The 20,159-nt window shown below is 44.7% G+C and overlaps 1 protein-coding gene across 3 annotated transcripts in view; it reads left to right on the top strand.

The window, feature by feature from the left end:
• The window catches only part of ncana (neurocan a), a 75,859-nt gene that overhangs the window by 11,890 nt on the left and 43,810 nt on the right, over nucleotides 1-20,159 (top strand). For 2 of the 3 annotated variants that reach the window (XM_046359517.1, XM_046359516.1), the window contains exons 2-9: nucleotides 11,603-11,685; nucleotides 16,109-16,327; nucleotides 16,692-16,874; nucleotides 17,958-18,132; nucleotides 18,440-18,567; nucleotides 18,822-19,136; nucleotides 19,764-19,913; nucleotides 20,028-20,111. In XM_046359517.1, coding sequence (XP_046215473.1) covers nucleotides 11,610-11,685; nucleotides 16,109-16,327; nucleotides 16,692-16,874; nucleotides 17,958-18,132; nucleotides 18,440-18,567; nucleotides 18,822-19,136; nucleotides 19,764-19,913; nucleotides 20,028-20,111 — 1,330 coding nt within the window. In that variant the 5' untranslated portion in view covers nucleotides 11,603-11,609. The remainder of the gene's footprint in view (nucleotides 1-11,602; nucleotides 11,686-16,108; nucleotides 16,328-16,691; nucleotides 16,875-17,957; nucleotides 18,133-18,439; nucleotides 18,568-18,821; nucleotides 19,137-19,763; nucleotides 19,914-20,027; nucleotides 20,112-20,159) is intronic. The other variant, XM_046359518.1, reaches the window with a different exon arrangement.

Here is a 20,159-nt window from a genome sequence, read left to right as displayed (position 1 = left end):
AGCACTGCTCAGTTATGCTACATTTGAGCTATATATAGCAATACTTATTTGATAAGTATGTTGAATATATATATTTCTATGATCAATATGGTATTGTATCTGTAGGCATTGTGTAATGTGATAACGCTGTCATTAGGCTACTGCATTATAATGCTTCATGACCTCAGAGTCATTGAGATTACTGTGTCTCTGTCTATGGCACGCAGCAGGCCAAATCTTAGCCTTTCATTAGAACCTCGTGAGCTCGGTGACAAGAGGATGTTGCAGTAGGTTAGTCGGTGGTCCCATTCCCTTCCCCCACGTAAGATGTAAGGAGACAGAGTGAGAGGGTTCGGGTTTTTGTTTGGGTAGAAATAATAATAATACATTTTATTTGTAGAGCCATATGGTTGTATAGACTAACAGTAAGGTAAATATAGTAGTCCCATTCACTCCCCCCACTTAAAATGTGAGGACATGGGAGACAGAAAGAGGGGTATGGACGGCTGGTAAGCTGTTACAGTAGGGTTAGTACAGTATGATTGAGTAGACTTACTGTAGATGGCTTCATCCATCTGTCATGCTTATGTTCTGGGCGGTAACCTCAATATTGTGGGGCTTACCGCAGCATGGTTCCAGGCTATTTGCTCCAATAATCGTCAAGCCCAATGGAAATCATCACTTACGTGACCCACTTGTGATTGATGCCATTTTAAAGATAAACAACGTTGTGTTTCACTGCCTCGCTCTGCGATGTCTCTTTTCCACACCAGTTTGGCAGTCATTTTGCATCTACAAGGTGCTACCTAGAACCTAAAAAGGTTATCTGGCTGTCCCCATAGGAGAACCCTTTTCGGTTCCATGTAGAACCCGTTCCATAGAGGGTTCTACGTGGAACCCAAAAGGATTATACCTGGAACCAAAAAGGGTTCTCCTATGGGGACAGCCGGAGAACGTTTTTGGAACCCTTTTTTTCTGAGAGCATCTTTTTGTAGTTATAATTGTCTAACTCTCTCTCTTTGTCCTGAACCTTAATTATTGTTCTTATCTTGCCTCTCTCCTTCTCTCCTCTTTTCTCTCACAAATACATATATATAAATAGTGTGTAAATAGTATTTTTCTCTTGGTGTCTTTCCTATACATCATTATTTTATTTCTTAGTATTTTATTTAATGTAATATCTTGTTATGTTGTTTGTATATAACTGCTCTGTACTTTGTCATGTATTTCTACGTTTCATGTGGACACCAGGAAGAGTAGCTGTTACATGTGCAGTAGCTAATGGGGATCCTATTGAACCAAACTCTCCCTCCATCATATCAGACGCATTGTACATTTTTTCATTCTCTGATTCCTCCCTGATTCCTCTACTCACCTCTCCTTTCCTCTCAGCCTGGTCTCAGAGCCACACACAACTTACTCTCCGTATTTCTCTGATTCCTCCCTGATTCCTCTTCTCACCTCTCCTTTCCTCTCAGCCTGGTCTCAGAGCCATACGAGACTTACTCTCCGTATTTCTCTGATTCCTCCCTGATTCCTCTACTCACTTCTCCTTTCCTCTCAGCCTGGTCTCAGAGCCATACGAAACTTACTCTCCGTATTTCTCTGATTCCTCCCTGATTCCTCTACTCACCTCTCCTTTCCTCTCAGCCTGGTCTCAGAGCCATACGAAACTTACTCTCCGGATTTCTGAGCACCTCCAAGGTGTATGATACCTACAAATGGTCTAGTTACTTTAGACAGAAACAAAAGTAGGGAGGTTGGTCGGGGAGGATGGGTGGTCGTAATCCGCGACCATCTAGAATTCCAAATGTTGCATGTTCGAGTCATGTTGGGAACAACTGTAGCATTTTAGCTAACCCCTTCCCCTAACCCTTATTCTAAACTTAACCCAATTCACCTCAACTTTGTCCTCTTTAAGGAATACCTAGGATAGGATAAGTAATCCTTCTCACCCCCCCCCCCTTTAAGATTTAGATGCACTATTGTAAAGTGACTGTTCCACTGGATGTCATAAGGTGAATGCACCAATTTGTAAGTCGCTCTGGATAAGAGCGTCTGCTAAATTACTTAAATGTAAATGTAAATGTCCTTTTAGTTCCCCCAACTTTTCAAGTGAATGATCGTAATCTTTGTTGTTAGTTCACCTCACCACCAACGTAAATTCTCCATTGTTGTTACAATGCAACAAACAAGCTGGTCTCAGAGAAAGACATATAATACTATACGTCCTCCAAGACATATGATAACTTACATCACCCAAATCATATGATATGTATAGTACTATATATCCTCTAATTCGTATGCTATTGTATGGCCAGGTAAGATGTATAGTACTATATATCCTCTAATTCGTATGCTATTGTATGGCCAGGTAAGATGTATAGTACTATATATTCTATTTCGTATGCTATTGTATGGCCAGGTAAGATGTATAGTACTATATATTCTAATTGGTATGCTATTGTATGGCCAGGTAAGATGTATAGTACTATATATTCTAATTAGCCAGGTAAGATGTATAGTACTATATATCCTCTAATTCGTATGCTATTGTATGGCCAGGTAAGATGTATAGTACTATATATTCTATTTCGTATGCTATTGTATGGCCAGGTAAGATGTATAGTACTATATATTCTAATTGGTATGCTATTGTATGGCCAGGTAAGATGTATAGTACTATATATTCTAATTAGCCAGGTAAGATGTATAGTACTATATATCCTCTAATTCGTATGCTATTGTATGGCCAGGTAAGATGTATAGTACTATATATCCTCTAATTCGTATGCTATTGTATGGCCAGGTAAGATGTATAGTACTATATATCCTCTAATTCGTATGCTATTGTATGGCCAGGTAAGATGTATAGTACTATATATTCTAATTCATATGCTATTGTATGGCCAGTTAAGATGTATAGTACTATATATCCTCTAATTCGTATGCTATTGTATGGCCAGGTAAGATGTATAGTACTATATATTCCAATTCGTATGCTATTGTTTGGCCAGGTAAGATGTATAATACTATATTCTCTAATTCGTATGCTATTGGAAGACCGCTATTCCATTTATAATTGAACCTAACGTAACATCATACTAAATGGAGTGTCCCAGAATAATACACATTTCCCTGAGACCACGTTGCTCCTTTCAGAGCCTCTGTCACGCCCTGGTCGAAGTATGTATGTTTGTCTTCATTTATTTGGTCAAGCCAGGGTGTGACATGGGTTTATTTTGTGGTGTGTTTTTGTATTGGGGTTTTAGTAGGTATTGGGATTGTGGCAGAGTAGGGTTGTCTAGGAAAGTCTATGGTTGCCTTGAGGCGGTTCTTAATCAGAGGCAGGTGATTTTCGTTGTCTCTGATTGGGAACCATATTTAGGCAGCCATATTCTTTGAGTGTTTCGTGGGCGATTGTTCATGTCTTTGTGTTTGTTGTCACAAGATAGGCTGTATAGGGTTTCACGTTCCGTTTGTTGTTTTGTATATTTGGTTATTTCATGTATAGTTCATTGTTTCATTAAAGAACATGAGTAACCACCACGCTGCATTTTGGTCTGCTTATCCTTCTCCACAAGAAAGCCGTTACAGCCTCTCTCTTCTCATGATTCCCACCAGCAGCATTTCATGAGTCATTAGCTGTTTTGACTGTGTTTATTCACCAGACTTATTCGACACACAAGTGGAAAGTGTGTGTGTGTCACTATTCAAACACACAGATTAAAATACCTGGGGGGGGTTAGCAGGGAGAGAATAATGCCTAATTCAGCTCCATTACCTTTCCTGGTGTTCAGATCTTCAGATGAGGATTTGGGTTTGGCGGGTGGAGTGGAGGGAGGGGAGGGGAGTTGTAGTCGGGTAGCTACTTCTGATAATGTCTTAAGTAATTACTGTGCAATTCTTTGTCTACTTCCTATTTCCTAGACAAATGTGCCCATGACTTAGGTTTTTCTGTTGCTGAGTCATTTAGTCTTTCCTGGTATTATGTCACAATGCCATGCTGAGCCTATAGGGATAAAGAATGATGTTCTCACAGATGATCAAAAATTACCTAGCACATTACCTTCTCAAAATGATGGCACAAACAATGTTCTGCTCATTTGGAGCCCTCCGCCGCTCTGAATAGGTCATTGTTTTTGTAAGACATGATTAAGGAAAGAGAGAAGTCATTTTCAGCTGCCAGGTCCCCAGCGAGAGTAAAAAAACATGACGCAACGTCTGACAGTTTTGCTTTATGACACGGTTTCTCTTTATAAAACAATGCTATGCTCTATAAAAGCCAAACACTAACACAGTCATCATGACTGAACATTCCATTGTCGTCCTCTTTGTTTCTCTTCTTTCATCTCTTCCTAGATTGACATGTAATGAAATATCAAGGGAAGTTTAATAGTCTGTTGCATCAACCGGGGCCTGCAATCTTTTCCCCAGGTTGTAGTTGTCAACGAAAGTGTGTCCTCTTAATTAACTCGTGAAACACTATCGAACAGTTCCTGACCTCCTTTTCCCAGGAGGCATTGAGACTTGCAGTGCCTTCCCAAAGTATTCATACCCCTTGACTTACACCCCTTGATATTCCAAACGTTGTTGTTACAGCCTGATACGTCATCCCATCTGGTTTGCGCTTAGTGGGACTATCAGTTGTTTTCCAAGAGGACAATGACCCACCACACCTCCAGGCTGTGTAAAGGCTATTAGACCAAGAAGGAGAGTGATGCATCAGATGACCTGGCCTCCACAATCACCTGACCACAACCAAATTGAGATGGTTTGGGATGAGTTGGACCGCAGGGTAAACGAAAAGAAGCCAACAAGTGCTCAGCATTTGTGGGAACTTCTTCAAGAATGTTGGAAAAGCCTTCCAGGTGAAGCTGTTTGAGAGAATGCCAAGAGTGTGTAAAACTGTCATCAAGGCAAAGGGGGATTATTTGAAGAATCTGAAATATATAAATATGTTACATTTGTGTTTTCATTGTGTTTTAATTTGTGTTACAGGTTTTTGGTTACTACATGATTCTATATGTGTTATTTCATAGTTCTTATTCTACCATGTAGAAAATAGTCAAATTAAGAAAAACCCTTGAATGAGTAAGTGTTCTATAACTTTTCACTGGTAGTGTATGTATTCACACCCCTGTGTCAATACATGTTAGAATCACCTTTGGTAGCTGTGAGTCATTCTGGGCAAGTCTCTAAAAGCTTTGCATACCTGGATTGCACACTGCACATTATCCTTTAAAAAATGATTTAAGCGCTGTCAAGTTAGTTGTTGATCATTGCTTGACAGACGCTCAGAAAGTATTCAGACCCCTTAACTTTTTCCACATTTTGCGGCTTTATTCTAAAATTGATTATATAGATTTTTCCTCTCATCAATCTACACACAATACCCCAATGACAAAGCAAAAACTGTTTTTTAGAAACTTTTGCAAATGAAAAAAATAAAAAAAAAAAAATATCACATTTACAAGTATTCAGGCTCTTTACTCAGTACTTTGTTGAAGCACCTTTGGCAGTGATTACAGCCTCGAGTCTTCTTGGGTATGATGCTACAAGCTTGGCACACCTGTATTTGGGGAGTTTCTCCCATTCTGCTCTGCAGATCCTCTCAGACTGTGAGGTTGGATGGGGAACGTTACTTCACAGCTATTTTCAGGTCTCTCCAGAGATGTTCGATCGGGTTCAAGTCCGGGCTCTGGCTGGGCCACTCAGAGACTTGTCCCGAAGCCAATCCTGCGGTGTCTTGGCCAATTGCTTAGGGTCGTTGTCCTATTGGAAGGTAAACCTTCACCCCATTCTGAGGTCCTGACACCACCATGCTTCATGGTAGGGATGGTGCCAGGGTTCCTCCAGACATGATGCTTGGCATTCAGGCCAAAGAGTTCAATCGTGGTTTCATCAGACCAGAGAATATTGTTTCTCATGGTCTGAGAGTCATTTGGGTGCCTTTTGGCAAACTCCAAGTGGACTGTCATGTGCCTTTTACTGGGGAGTGGCTTCTGTCTGGCTACTCTACCATAATAGCCTGATTGGTGGAGTGCTGCAGAGATGGTAGTCCTTCTGGAAGGTTCTCCCATCTCCACAGTGGAACTCTAGAGCTCTGTCCGAGTGACCATCGGGTTCTTGGTCACCTCCCTGACCAATGCCCTTCTCCCCCGATTGCTCAGTTTGGCTGGGCGGCCTGCTCTAGGAAGAGTCTCGGTGGTTACAAACTTCCATTTAAGAATGAGGGAGACCACTGTGTTCTTTGGGACCTTCAATGTTGCAGACATTTTTTTGGTACACTTCCCCAGATCTGTGCCTTGACACAATCCTGTCTCTGAGCTCTACGTACAATTCCTTCGACCTCATGGCTTGGTTTTTGCTCTGACATGCACTGTCAACTTTGGGACCTTATATAGACAGGTGTGTGCCTTTCCAAATCATGTCCAATCAATTGAATTTACCACATGTGGACTCCAATCAAGTTGTAGAAACATCTATGGAAACATTGATCAGTTTTGAGTCTCATAGCAAAGTGTCTGAATACTTATATAAATACAATATTTCAGTTTTTTATTTTAATACATTTGCAAAACCTATTTTTGTTTCGTCATTATGGGCTATTTTATGTAAATTGATGAGAAAAAAAATATTTGATCCATTTTTGAAGAAGGCTGTAAGGTGACAACATTGTTTTTTTAAAGGAAGGGATCAGGAATACTTTCTGAATGCAAGTCAAAACTGTAATTTGGCCACTCAGGAACATTCAATGTTGTCTTGATAAGCAACTCCAGTGTATATTTGACCATGTGTTTTAGGTTCTCTGAAAGGTGAACATTTCACCCAGTATCTGTTGAAAAGCATGCTAAACCAGGTTTTCCTCTAGGATTTTAGCTCTATTCCGTTTATTTTTACCCCCCCCACAATAAAAAACAACCTAGTCCTTGCCGATGAGAAGCATACCCATAACATGATGCAGCCACCACCATGCTTGAAAATATGAAGCGTGGTACTCAGTGACGTGCTGTGTTGGATTTTCCCCAATATTCCCCACATTTTTTACAGTTTTACTTTAGCGCTTTATTGCAAACAGGATTGTTTTGGAATATTCTGGCTTCCTTCTTTTCACTCTTTCATTTGTAAGTATTGTGGAGTAACTACAATGTTGTTGATCTGTCCTCAGTTTTCTCCTATCACAGCCATTCAACTCTGTAACTGTTTTAAAGTCACCATTGGCCTCATAGTGAAATACCTGAGCAGTTTCCTTCCTCTCCAGCAACTGAGTTAGGAAGGACGCCTGTATCTTTTTAGTGACAAGGTGTGCTGATACACCATCCAAAGTGTAATTAATAATTTCACCATGCTCAAATGGATACTCAGTGTATGTTTATTTGTGAGGCATTGGGAAAACCTTCCTGGTCTTTGTGATTGAATCTGTGTTTGAAATTCAATGCTCTACTGAGGGACCATACTGATAATTGTATGTGTGGGGTACAGAGATGAGGTAGTCATTCAAAAATCATGTTAAACACACCATTATTGCACACAGAGTGAATCCGTGCAACTTATTATGTGACTTGTTAATCACATTTTTACTCCTGAACTTATCTAGGCTTGTCATAACAAAGGGGTTGAATACTTATTGACTCAAGACATTTCGGCTTTTAATTTTTTATTCTTTTGTAAAAAAAATATAAAAACACATACTTCCACTTTGACATTATGGAGTATTGACATTATGGGGTATTATGGGGTATTGACATTATGGGGTATTGCGTGTAGGCCAGTCACACAAAATCTCAATTGAATCCATTTTCAATTCAGGCTGTAACACAAGAAAAAGTGGAAAAAGGGGTGTGAATACTTTCTGAAGGCTGTGTAGGTCCTCTGCCAGTGGAAAAAGGGGTGTGAATACTTTCTGAAGGCCGTGTAGGTCCTCTGCCAGTGGAAAAAGGGGTGTGAATACTTTCTGAAGGCCGTGTAGGTCCTCTGCCAGTGGAAAAAGGGGTGTGAATACTTTCTGAAGGCCGTGTAGGTCCTCTGCCAGTGGAAAAAGGGGTGTGAATACTTTCTGAAGGCCGTGTAGGTCCTCTGCCAGTGGAAAAAGGGGTGTGAATACTTTCTGAAGGCCGTGTAGGTCCTCTGCCAGTGGAAAAAGGGGTGTGAATACTTTCTGAAGGCCGTGTAGGTCCTCTGCCAGTGGAAAAAGGGGTGTGAATACTTTCTGAAGGCCGTGTAGGTCCTCTGCCAGTGGAAAAAGGGGTGTGAATACTTTCTGAAGGCCGTGTAGGTCCTCTGCCAGTGGAAAAAGGGGTGTGAATACTTTCTGAAGGCCGTGTAGGTCCTCTGCCAGTGGAAAAAGGGGTGTGAATACTTTCTGAAGGCCGTGTAGGTCCTCTGCCAGTGGAAAAAGGGGTGTGAATACTCTCTGAATGTGGACTCTTTGATTGCTCTCGCCATCCATAGAACGACGGGTAGATCTTCGTTTTGACCGTTTCCCTCTGCAGCAACCATCTCCCTCCTCTGGCTTTTGAGCCCATGCAGGGGAACGGGCCCTGACATTTTGTTAATTCATTCCAGTAAAAGCCAGAGCTCATCTGTGCGGAGGGCTACAGGTGAACAAGGCCGTGGTCCTCTGCCAGTGGAAAAAGGGGTGTGAATACTTTCTGAAGGCCGTGTAGGTCCTCTGCCAGTGGAAAAAGGGGTGTGAATACTTTCTGAAGGCCGTGTAGGTCCTCTGCCAGTGGAAAAGGGGTGTGAATACTTTCTGAAGGCCGTGTAGGTCCTCTGTCAGTGGAAAAAGGGGTGTGAATACTTTCTGAAGGCCGTGTAGGTCCTCTGCCAGTGGAAAAAGGGGTGTGAATACTTTCTGAAGGCTGTGTAGGTCCTCTGCCAGTGGAAAAAGGGGTGTGAATACTTTCTGAAGGCCGTGTAGGTCCTCTGCCAGTGGAAAAAGGGGTGTGAATACTTTCTGAAGGCCGTGTAGGTCCTCTGCCAGTGGAAAAAGGGGTGTGAATACTTTCTGAAGGCTGTGTAGGTCCTCTGCCAGTGGAAAAAGGGGTGTGAATACTTTCTGAAGGCTGTGTAGGTCCTCTGCCAGTGGAAGGAGACTAGAGCGATACTCTATCCATGGCCAGGTAGAGGGGACAGCAGATCCCACAAAGAACATACGGGGTTTGTTATGTGTTGTATGTGTGACGTGTGTCAGCATGGCGTGTGTGTGCGCACGTTTCTTTTTCTTGCCTCCTCTGGGAAAGAGCATTCCCACTGGGCTGGTGATAATTTGTGTGTGTTTGTGTGTGTCACTGAGACAGATGAAGTGCCCTCAGGTGCCTGTGTATCATGAATCCAGACCGGAGCAGCTAGTGGGTTGATTAACTGAAGGGACTGAACGGCCCTCAGTCACTGCTGACTCTATTTATGTGAGTCTGAGCTGAGTTGGAAGGCGTATACTGTAGAGACACACACACACACACACACACACACACACACACACACACACACACACACACACACACACACACACACACACACACACACACACACACACACACACACACACACACACACACACACACACACACACACACACACACACACACACACACACACACACACAAGCCTGCTCATATCTGTGGTAATGAGAGCGGGCCGGGGAGAGAGCTCATGACCACTAGATGTATGCGATCGTATCTGTGGTAATGAGAGCGGGACGGGGAGAGAGCTCATGCCCACTAGATGTATGCGATCGTATCTGTGGTAATGAGAGCGGGACGGCATGCTCATGCCCACTAGATGTATGCGATCGTATCTGTGGTAATGAGAGCGGGACGGGGAGAGAGCTCATGCCCACTAGATGGATGCGATCGTATCTGTGGTAATGAGAGCGGGCCGGGGAGAGAGCTCATGCCCACTAGATGTATGTGATCGTATCTGTGGTAATGAGAGCGGGACGGGGAGAGAGCTCATGCCCACTAGATGTATGCGATCGTATCTGTGGTAATGAGAGCGGGACGGGGAGAGAGCTCATGCACACAAGATGTATGCGATCGTAGGGAGTAATTTAGAGGTGTCCCCCTTTCCTTACACGAACATGGGGTGGAAAGATGGATGGATCAATGCTGTGTATTTCACTGGTTTTCAACTTCTCTTGTGGCGCATAGCAGTTTCATCCTTCGATTTCCATTTAGGTTTGGAAGTGCAGGAAATCCTCCTTAGCAAGCTTTAAGGGAGAATCCCACTGAAAGACTGGTGGAATGCTTTGAGGCAGGGGTGGTGGGAGGGGGGGATAGGCTTCCTTTCCTGCTGAAGTCATGATAGCTAAGGCATGGGTTCAGGGCCTCTGCTGTTCTGCACTGATGGACAGCAGCTCAACACAGAGCAAGACTGTATCTCCCTTCTCCCAGACCTGTCTATCACAGCGGTGGTTGCCTGGTTGGATCTCTACTGTGTGCTCTGTCGGCCCTCTTTGAATGTCTTGTTGTCAGCCCATACATTCAGAATGGACAGCCTCATTCGCCAACACAGTCTAGAGCCTCTAGAGCCTCCTTGAGTTCTTTTCTCCGCCTAAGACAACTCTGGTTGTGAAATAAGGGAAGACATGCAGAAAGGAGTCTTAGAAGAAGGCATCAACGACATCCAATGGCTGTAGTCAGTAGGGTGAGGCTGGTTAGTATACAGCTGGAGTTGCCCTGGTACATGCAAAAACGTCTGAACACAGGATTTCCCGGTTGCCAGTTCTTTGCACAAATCATTTGATCTTTTTACGTAGCTTGTCTATACACCCTTTGAATGCTCGACTGATTTTCTTCATCCTATGGACATGTTCCTCTAAGCCGTTTAAATTCAGAGCTGATTGTAATTGCAAGCGTGGTTGTACAGTAGGCGAAGAGGCAATGCATTTTCAGGAATGGGAGAAAGATGGAATAAAACGTTATTGTCAGTTTGCACAGTTTCCTCCGATACCACAAAGATACCAAACCCACATTCCATTTCTTAGAATGCTCCATCCCCCTCGGCCATTCTTAGATGCTCTACTGTCAATGTTACTTCTGTCTTGTCTTTCTGTGTTGATTGAGAGGGGTGGGGCTCACAGCCAGGCTCTCTTCACGACTCCCTCTCTGCCAGAGACTCATTCCTCATGTGGTTCATGGAGAATAGGTCAAAGGTCGCCATGTCTGCGCACATTGAAAGTGATCTAGCAGCTCAACAGGGCGTAGCGCAAAGATTCCGTCCTCTTGCATAATACAATAGAAGAATGGAGACAAAATAAGCTTTTAATGTCTATGCAGCTCACTCTCTGGTGAGGGGATGCAACACGAGGTACACATACAGGACAGGACAGGACACACGGAACACATGCAGTGTACGTGCTCATAGCCCATTGACCTACAGAATGCACCTGGGGAGAAGTGGAAGAGAGAGAGCGAGAGATTGACAGACAAATACTACTTTAACCATGCAACGTGAATCTTAATGGTCTCTGTCCCCGTCTATCCCCCCTCTCTCTCTCTCTCTCTCTCTCTCTCTCTCTCTCTCTCTCTCTCTCTCTCTCTCTCTCGCCTTCTCTTTCCATCTACCTATCTCACTCTCTCCCCCTCTCTCTCTCACCCCCCCCCTCCTCCTCTCTTTGCAGGTCCAGGATGGCTGTGGCTGTGCATGTACCTGGTCGACAGGCTGTCCCGTCTCTGCTGCTGCTGCTTCTGTGTGCTGGCCTAGGTGAGTGCTCTTATCTGTGCTCATCCTTCATTCTGACACGCACACTGGTTTCAGCCCTCAGTTTCTGCTCATCCTTCATTCTGACACGCACACTGGTTTCAGCCCTCAGTTTCTGCTCATCCTTCATTCTGACACGCACACTGGTTTCAGCCCTCAGTTTCTGCTCATCCTTCATTCTGACACGCACACTGGTTTCAGCCCTCAGTTTCTGCTCATTCTTCATTCTGACACGCACACTGGCACACTGGTTTCAGCCCTCAGTTTCTGCTCATTCTTCATTCTGACACGCACACTGGTTTCAGCCCTCAGTTTCTGCTCATTCTTCATTCTGACACGCACACTGGTTTCAGCCCTCAGTTTCTGCTCATTCTTCATTCTGACACGCACACTGGTTTCAGCCCTCAGTTTCTGCTCATTCTTCATTCTGACACGCACACTGGTTTCAGCCCTCAGTTTCTGCTCATCCTTCATTCTGATACGCACACTGGTTTCAGCCCTGAGTTTCTGCTCATCCTTCATTCTGACACGCACACTGGTTTCAGCCCTGAGTTTCTGCTCATCCTTCCTTCTGACACGCACACTGGTTTCAGCCCTGAGTTTCTGCTCATCCTTCCTTCTGACACGCACACTGGTTTCAGCCCTCAGTTTCTGGGAAGCTGGTGGACAACACATCATCAACACGAGGTGCTGCTGGAAATCCCAGGCACATTTTGGAAAATAGAAGCCGAAAATGCGGCCCCGAGCGAACAAGTTTCGGATCAGTAGTAATGTTGACTGCTACTACTTTTTGATTGTGTAGTTTGAACGTTGTAACGGAGAAACACGATGTGGATGTTTGCAGACAGGCTCTGTGGGAGTGTGCTGGAACTGTTCCAGACCCATTGATGGCAATTTAGTTGACCGTCTGTTCAATCACACTGCGTCAAATTGTCCTGTGCTGGAGCAACGAAGACAGGAAGTCTATCTAGGCATGTGGTTAAAACCTGTGATGTTACAGCGACCACGAACTGACTGTGTCCCAATAGGCTTAGATACAGATGTAGGATCTTCATTTGACCCAGTTTGCTACAGCAGAAGAAGAATCATTCAGCAACAGGAAATGGTCATTATTATGTGGATTCTTTTTTTGTAGGGGTTGATACATTTTTTGATTCATCAAATCTTACATTGAAGTGGAAAATACAAACTTTCGAAGCCTTTCAGAACCTATAATGCACTACAGGTTTGCATTTCCTGCCAGGAAAAGTGTAAGCAACAAAAGAGTGATCAAATTAAGATCCTACGTCTGTAGTTACCTTCCTTTCCTCGTTTCGTCTCCGTCATGGTCTACATTATTTGAAAAACTTAATGGGATTTGGCTCAAAAGCAGATACTGTAATGTAATTGAGTGTGAGAGAGAGTGTGTGTGTGTGCATGTCTGGTACACGCGTGCATGTACGTGTGTGTTATTGCTCTCTGTTGCTCAGATGGACGAAGGGTCTCAAGAGGCCACTCACAGGTTACGGTATATCACTCTCCTACCTAACCTTCCCCCACACACCACACAACCTATCTGGACACTATCCTCCAGCTGCTGTTGCCATGGATATCCCAGCTAATAGATAGATGGCTGGGGGATGGAAAGGCATGCATTTGCTGGGAGAGAATTCCTCGCGGTCTTTGACTCTGCTGAGCTTTGATGTGTGTGTGTGATTGTATATCTATTACTTATTGACATGAAGCTGAGGAACCATCCTATTTGACGAGCCAGGCACAAGTGAAGACCGCTATGCAGTAGCAGAACAGACATGACTGAATAACGTGCTTCTCTCTCATATCACTGTCGGGGCTCCTGTATGTCAGCGCTACGCTGCATGAAACTTGTCAACCATTAGTAATAGGCAGGGACAAGAATGAGACAAATGAGAGGAACAATACATCCTTGATTGACAAGGATGGCCTTCGTAAGGCCTAATACTGGCCAGATCTACACACGGTTTGCCACTCTGACGAGCATACAATAGGAGAGCAGCTTCTGTTGCTGATTGTAAAAGTCCTCCGTGTCATCTCCACTCCGTTTCCATTGTTAAAAAGTCCTCCGTGTCATCTCCACCCTGTTTCCATTGTTAAAAAGTCCTCCGTGTCATCTCCACCCTGTTTCCATTGTTAAAAAGTCCTCCGTGTCATCTCCACCCTGTTTCCATTGTTAAAAAGTCCTCCGTGTCATCTCCACCCTGTTTCCATTGTTAAAAAGTCCTCCGTGTCATCTCCACCCTGTTTCCATTGTTAAAAAGTCCTCCGTGTCATCTCCACCCTGTTTCCATTGTTAAAAAGTCCTCCGTGTCATCTCCACCCTGTTTCCATTGTTAAAAAGTCCTCCGTGTCATCTCCACCCTGTTTCCATTGTTAAAAAGTCCTCCGTGTCATCTCCACCCTGTTTCCATTGTTAAAAAGTCCTCCGTGTCATCTCCACCCTGTTTCCATTGTTAAAAAGTCCTCCGTGTCATCTCCACTCTGTTTCCATTGTTAAAAAGTCCTCCGTGTCATCTCCACCCTGTTTCCATTGTTAAAAAGTCCTCCGTGTCATCTCCACCCTGTTTCCATTGTTAAAAAGTCCTCCATGTCATCTCCACCCTGTTTCCATTTTTAAAAAGTCCTCCGTGTCATCTCCACCCTGTTTCCATTGTTAAAAAGTCCTCTGTGTCATCTCCACCCTGTTTCCATTGTTAAAAAGTCCTCCGTGTCATCTCCACCCTGTTTCCATTGTTAAAAAGTCCTCCGTGTCATCTCCACCCTGTTTCCATTGTTAAAAAGTCCTCCGTGTCATCTCCACCCTGTTTCCATTGTTAAAAAGTCCTCCGTGTCATCTCCACCCTGTTTCCATTGTTAAAAAGTCCTCCGTGTCATCTCCACCCTGTTTCCATTGTTAAAAAGTCCTCCGTGTCATCTCCACCCTGTTTCCATTGTTAAAAAGTCCTCTGTGTCATCTCCACCCTGTTTCCATTGTTAAAAAGTCCTCCGTGTCATCTCCAACCTGTTTCCATTGTTAAAAAGTCCTCCGTGTCATCTCCACCCTGTTTCCATTGTTAAAAAGTCCTCCGTGTCATCTCCACCCTGTTTCCATTGTTAGGAGTCTCCCTGTTTCCTTTTTCTGCTGTCAATTCCATCTGTTTTTCCATTCACAGTTGTCTGTGTTCATCTCTCAGTCTGTCTCTCTCTCTCTCCACATAGCAAACAGTGTTTGTGATTACTTCTGGCTTGGGGATAAAGCTGATTGTTAGAATACTGACATGGGGATTCTCTCTAGGGGGGGTTCCACTTGTGAAGACATTCCAATCTAAATGCAGATGGGAGAGCCTTGTAGTTGGCCTTTACCGGTATTCCCATTTCCATGGTTACCCTGAGGCTGTATTTCACGGCATCTGGAGTGAGCGAACTGCTGATGCCCACCTGCAGAGTGATGAACCCTGTTCTTTGTGCGGCAAACACCGTCCCGACACTTTTACGTCCAATCAAATCAAAGAGAGGGGAGGGGAGAGGGAGTGAGGAGAAAGGAGAAGAGAGGAAAGGGGGGACAACGAGGTTAGTGATAGAGAGGGGAGAGAATGAAAGAGGGGGATGCGGACAAAAAGAGAGAGGAGAAAGAGAGCGAGAGAGGGAAAGCAGGTGCATAAATGCAGATATGAATGTGATGAAATAAGCATACTGAAATTGGAATTAATTATCTGTCTACCCAGCCAAGTGTCAAGTGTGTGCTCGTGTGCATGCACGCGTGTGTGTGTGTGTGTGTGTGTGTGTGTGTGTGTGTGTGTGTGTGTGTGTGTGTGTGTGTGTGTGTGTGTGTGTGTGTGTGTGTGTGTGTGTGTGTGTGTGTGTGTGTGTGTGTGTGTGTGTGTGTGTGTGTGTGTGTGTGTGTGTGACTCTACACAGTGCTGTTGTGTCACCTCTACTGGAATGGACTTTCACCGAGTTGGGTTCCGGAACATTCTCTGAGTGTTTCTCTGGTAATGAATCCCAGAGGTCTGGTTAAGTATGGCACCCTGGAATCTCAGCTCCTCTCATTCATCTTCTGCTCTCTCAATAGGTAATTGGCTTGGCTCTAATAGACCAAACTGACAGAACTAACCATTACTCCTGTCTGTTTTAGCTTACTTGAGGATCTTACATAGAAATAGACTTACCATTCAAGCCAATGGTGGGTAGATCGGCCCCCATATTGAGTGAACGCATAGGAGTACATTTGATCTCTTCTTCCCTTTTTCCCTCACGACCCTGCCTCTTCTTCTTCCTCTCCTTAGGGGTGAGCGAGAGCCTCCATAGTGAACATGCATAGAGTCATCCACCCTGTCTCTTCTTATTCCTCTCCTCAGGGGTGAGCGAGACAGCCTCCATAGTGAACATGCATAGAGTCATCCACCCTACCTCTTCTTCTTCCTCTCCTCAGGGGTGAGCGAGGCAGCCTCCATAGTGAACATGCGTAGAGTCATCCACCCTACCATACAAGAGCCACTGGCCGGGTTCGCTCACCTCCCCTGCGTCTTCACCCACGAGCCCAGTGAGCCCAGCCCCTCTAGCCAGCCTCCCCATATCCAGTGGACCCGAACCTGGGTACTGCGTGGAGGAATGGGGGATCCCCTGGAGCAGATGGTTCTCTCAGCCAAAGGTAAGGAAAGTAACAATAGTCTGATATTAAAGCTAATGATTCAATGATAGTGTTTCAACCAACATGGTCTTAGACTGTTTCAACTAGTAGGATATTCCTTTCAATCAACATGGTCTTAGACTGTTTCAACTAGTAGGATATTCCTTTCAATCAACATGGTCTTAGACTGTTTCAACTAGTAGGATATTCCTTTCAATCAACATGGTCTTAGACTGTTTCAACTAGTAGGATATTCCTTTCAATCAACACTTACACTCGCCACATTTGGATTTTTGTATTACAACAGGTCATTCATTATGACCCAACGATGTAGAGTATACACTTTCATAGAAAAACAAACCTATTTTGTAACTCTTTGCCAAAGGTGACGTGGTGAAGGTGAATAAGGCTTTCGCTGGGCGGGTCAGGTTGCTTGGATACGCTGCCAACAACCGAAATGCTACCATGGAGATCTCAGGCCTCCGTAGCAACGACACAGGCACCTACCACTGCCAGGTTGTCGTGGGCGGCAACTACGAGCGAGACGTATTGCCCCTTGTGGTGATGGGTGAGGAGTTTATACTGTAACTGACTGCATGTCGTTGTAATTGAGGTTTTCTCTCCGATTTAATATAGTATATCTTTGTTTGCAACAATTACAAGAAGTACCTTCTTTTGAATTCTTGAATTGGTGTGTTTTGTGAATCACTTTTCATTTTTACAGTTGTAGAGTTCATCAATAGTGAAAAAGCCTCCTTATTGTATTTCTGAAAGCCTCGACAAGTCCATACGGTGGATAACCCAGCTCTTTGTCCCTTCAAATGATCATTAATAGCATCGTAGAAACCTCAGTGTGAAAATGTGACCTTTTACTTAACGACCATTGGTCCTTCCCATTGAGTGTTGGGACAAAGCCTCCTTTATCTCATTCAACACGAATTACATTGATTCATCATATCAACATCACAGTGACTTTCTCCAGGCTTACTTTTCTGTGCTTCTGTTTGTGTTGTCGTTACGGGTTCATATTAACAGACTAATAGTCCGTGACACTGTCATTAACATTAAGCACATGGATTGAATAACAATGACAAGTACCCTGTGACTGCTCTTCCATGAAGTGCAGCTCAAAGCGGGTTTCTGTTTCGAATGGGAACGGGGAACCTATATTTGGTTGCCGACCACCTGTATAATCTGTCAAAGTTGGGCAATATCACGGACATCCGATATACAGCAGCAGATGCAGAGGAGCGAACAAAAGGGAGAAAGGAACGTCTTTCCACATTCCGATGTTAATATTAGTATAATCATTTAGTGTCTTACAATGCCACACGGAGAGTAACATTTCATTGGGTGACCTTCGCCAGTGAACGAACATCCTAATGATCTAATTGGTTGTACATGCTCCCATCTGTTTGTCTGAGACAAATACACACTTGGCATCACAACCCAGACCTGTGTCGTACGGCTGTGTCGTACGCTGCTCAAATTGAGTGCTTGTTTTTTGTTGTTGTGAATACGTGTGCTGTATGTGTGTGTCCTTGAGGTGTTGATCAAGAAAGAGAAAAATACAAGCGAGGGGGAGAGAGAGAGAGAGAGTAGAAAGAGAATGTGTCTGTCAGTCACCTCACCTCTGTGTCTCTCCTCTCAGGTGTTGTGTTCCATTACCGGTCTCCTAGTGACCGTTACGCCCTCTCGTTCGATGACGCCCAGTGGGTCTGTCAGGAGAACTCTGCCCTCATCGCCACGCCGACCCAGCTGTGGGCAGTTTTCCACAATGGCTATGCAAACTGTGCTGCCGGATGGCTCTCCGACCAGACTGTCCGGTGGGCACACACACACACACACACACACACACACACACACACACACACACACACACACACACACACACACACACACACACACACACACACACACACACACACACACACACACACACACACACACACACACACACACACACACACACAGAGCTGACCCAGTCACTCATGTCACATCCAAACACTCGCTCACAATACAACGAAGACCGCATACTGTTTGGAGGACAGCCGTAGTTTGATATTTTGAACATCTGGTGCGAACACAGAGCCTAGTTTTCTGACTCTGATCCTATTAATATTATCTCCACAGCTATCCTATCCAGTCACCAGAGCGTGGTTGCTATGGACAACAGGAGTACTCGGCTGGTGTGAGGAATTATGGGAAGAGAGACCCTAATGAGCTGTTTGATGTCTACTGTTTCGCCGGGGAACTGGACGGTGAGACACACACACACGCATGGCTGTACGCACGCACACGCACACACACACACATGTCCACACGCACACACACACACAGGCAGACACACACACAGGCAGACACACACACAGGCAGACACACACACAGGCAGACACACACAGAAACATCTCACTTCCACTCCTGACTCACTTTAATGAAATTGCCTTGTGAATTTGTAGGCTTGTGAAAGGACAATAAAGATATCTGAGTCAGAACCTCCTCTCTCTCTATCCAGGTGAGGTATTCCACTCATGGGTCCCAGGGCGTCTGACTCTATCCTCTGCCTCAGAACGCTGCATCTCCCTGGGAGGACAGTTGGCCACGGTGGGGCAGCTCTACCTGGCCTGGAAGGCTGGGCTGGACAGCTGTGCTCCAGGCTGGCTCTCTGACGGTAGTGTCCGCTACCCTATCACCCAGCCCAGGCAGGGCTGTGGAGGGGCCCAGCCAGGGGTCCGGACTGTCGTTCCCAACACCAATGGAACCGCAACCAGCAGCGGATCGGCCAATGCTACGGACACCACACCGCTCTACGATGCCTATTGCTACAGAGGTGAGAATGAAGTCCAGATCTGGAGTCCCAAGAGTTCAGAGTTCATAGGTTACATTGTCAGTGTTAGGCTAAACTGGGAACTTCTCTTACACGAGTCACTGATAAACACAAAGTTCATAATGTAACATCACGATGTTAAAACGTCCAAGGCCTTTTCTCCATTCACCGATTCAATTATTCTTAGAGGTGTAGCTACAGTATGACTTAACCATCTCTACTGAAGTAAGCATGACGATGCTGTTGCCCACCGTGACATGCGTTGCCAAGGACGTAACCATAGCAACACTGGTTAAGACAACCTAATAATTCCATGAGGAAGCTTTTGAAAATAATTTGATTCATGAGACCACCACTGTTGCAAACTACTATAGCATAGCTGGTCCCTTTTGTTAAGAATTAGTCCTAAATTATGCAAAGAGTTATGGGATATTAGAATCCTCTTGTTACACTGGAAGTGCTGGATAGACTTGTAGGAAGTGGAAGAGAGCGTAAGAGAGAGGAGAGAGATGATTAATTAGACAGGAATGTATTGCACACACTGACCATGAAGCGTCAGTCATTGTTCATTCATTGGGTTGTGACGTCTCCTGCACATGTATGCTCTTCAATTCCTCATGGTTTCATCAGGGAACGTAAAGAAGCCAGGCCCCATCTCTAAGATCTACGCGTCTCTGTGGAAGCCCTGGAGCTACCTGACCGGCCCCAGCGACACAGGCACTCCAGGAACAGACAGCCTTTCCCTGGCTACTGAGACCAGCAGCAACCCCCCGACCACAGGTGGGTGTGGAGATGAATGGATAGATGTAGAGTAATGGGTTTTCAACATGGTTGAATGGCAAGAAGGTTTCTCTTATTCTGTGAATAATCCTCCCTTCTGTCCCATCTTCTCAGGGAGCCGTAACCTTTCACCTTCTGGTGACCTCACACCTTCGACCTGGTCAGGATTGGTTGATCTGGAGGAAGAGGCCGGCTCTTGTAAGAAACTTGAACCACATCTAAAAGGATATTCTATTGCACATATAG

The sequence above is a fragment of the Oncorhynchus gorbuscha genome, linkage group LG08 (genome assembly GCF_021184085.1).
Source record: "Oncorhynchus gorbuscha isolate QuinsamMale2020 ecotype Even-year linkage group LG08, OgorEven_v1.0, whole genome shotgun sequence".
NCBI lineage: Eukaryota > Metazoa > Chordata > Actinopteri > Salmoniformes > Salmonidae > Oncorhynchus > Oncorhynchus gorbuscha.
Note: the sequence above shows the minus strand (reverse complement) of the source record. Positions and strands in the feature narration are given on the sequence as shown.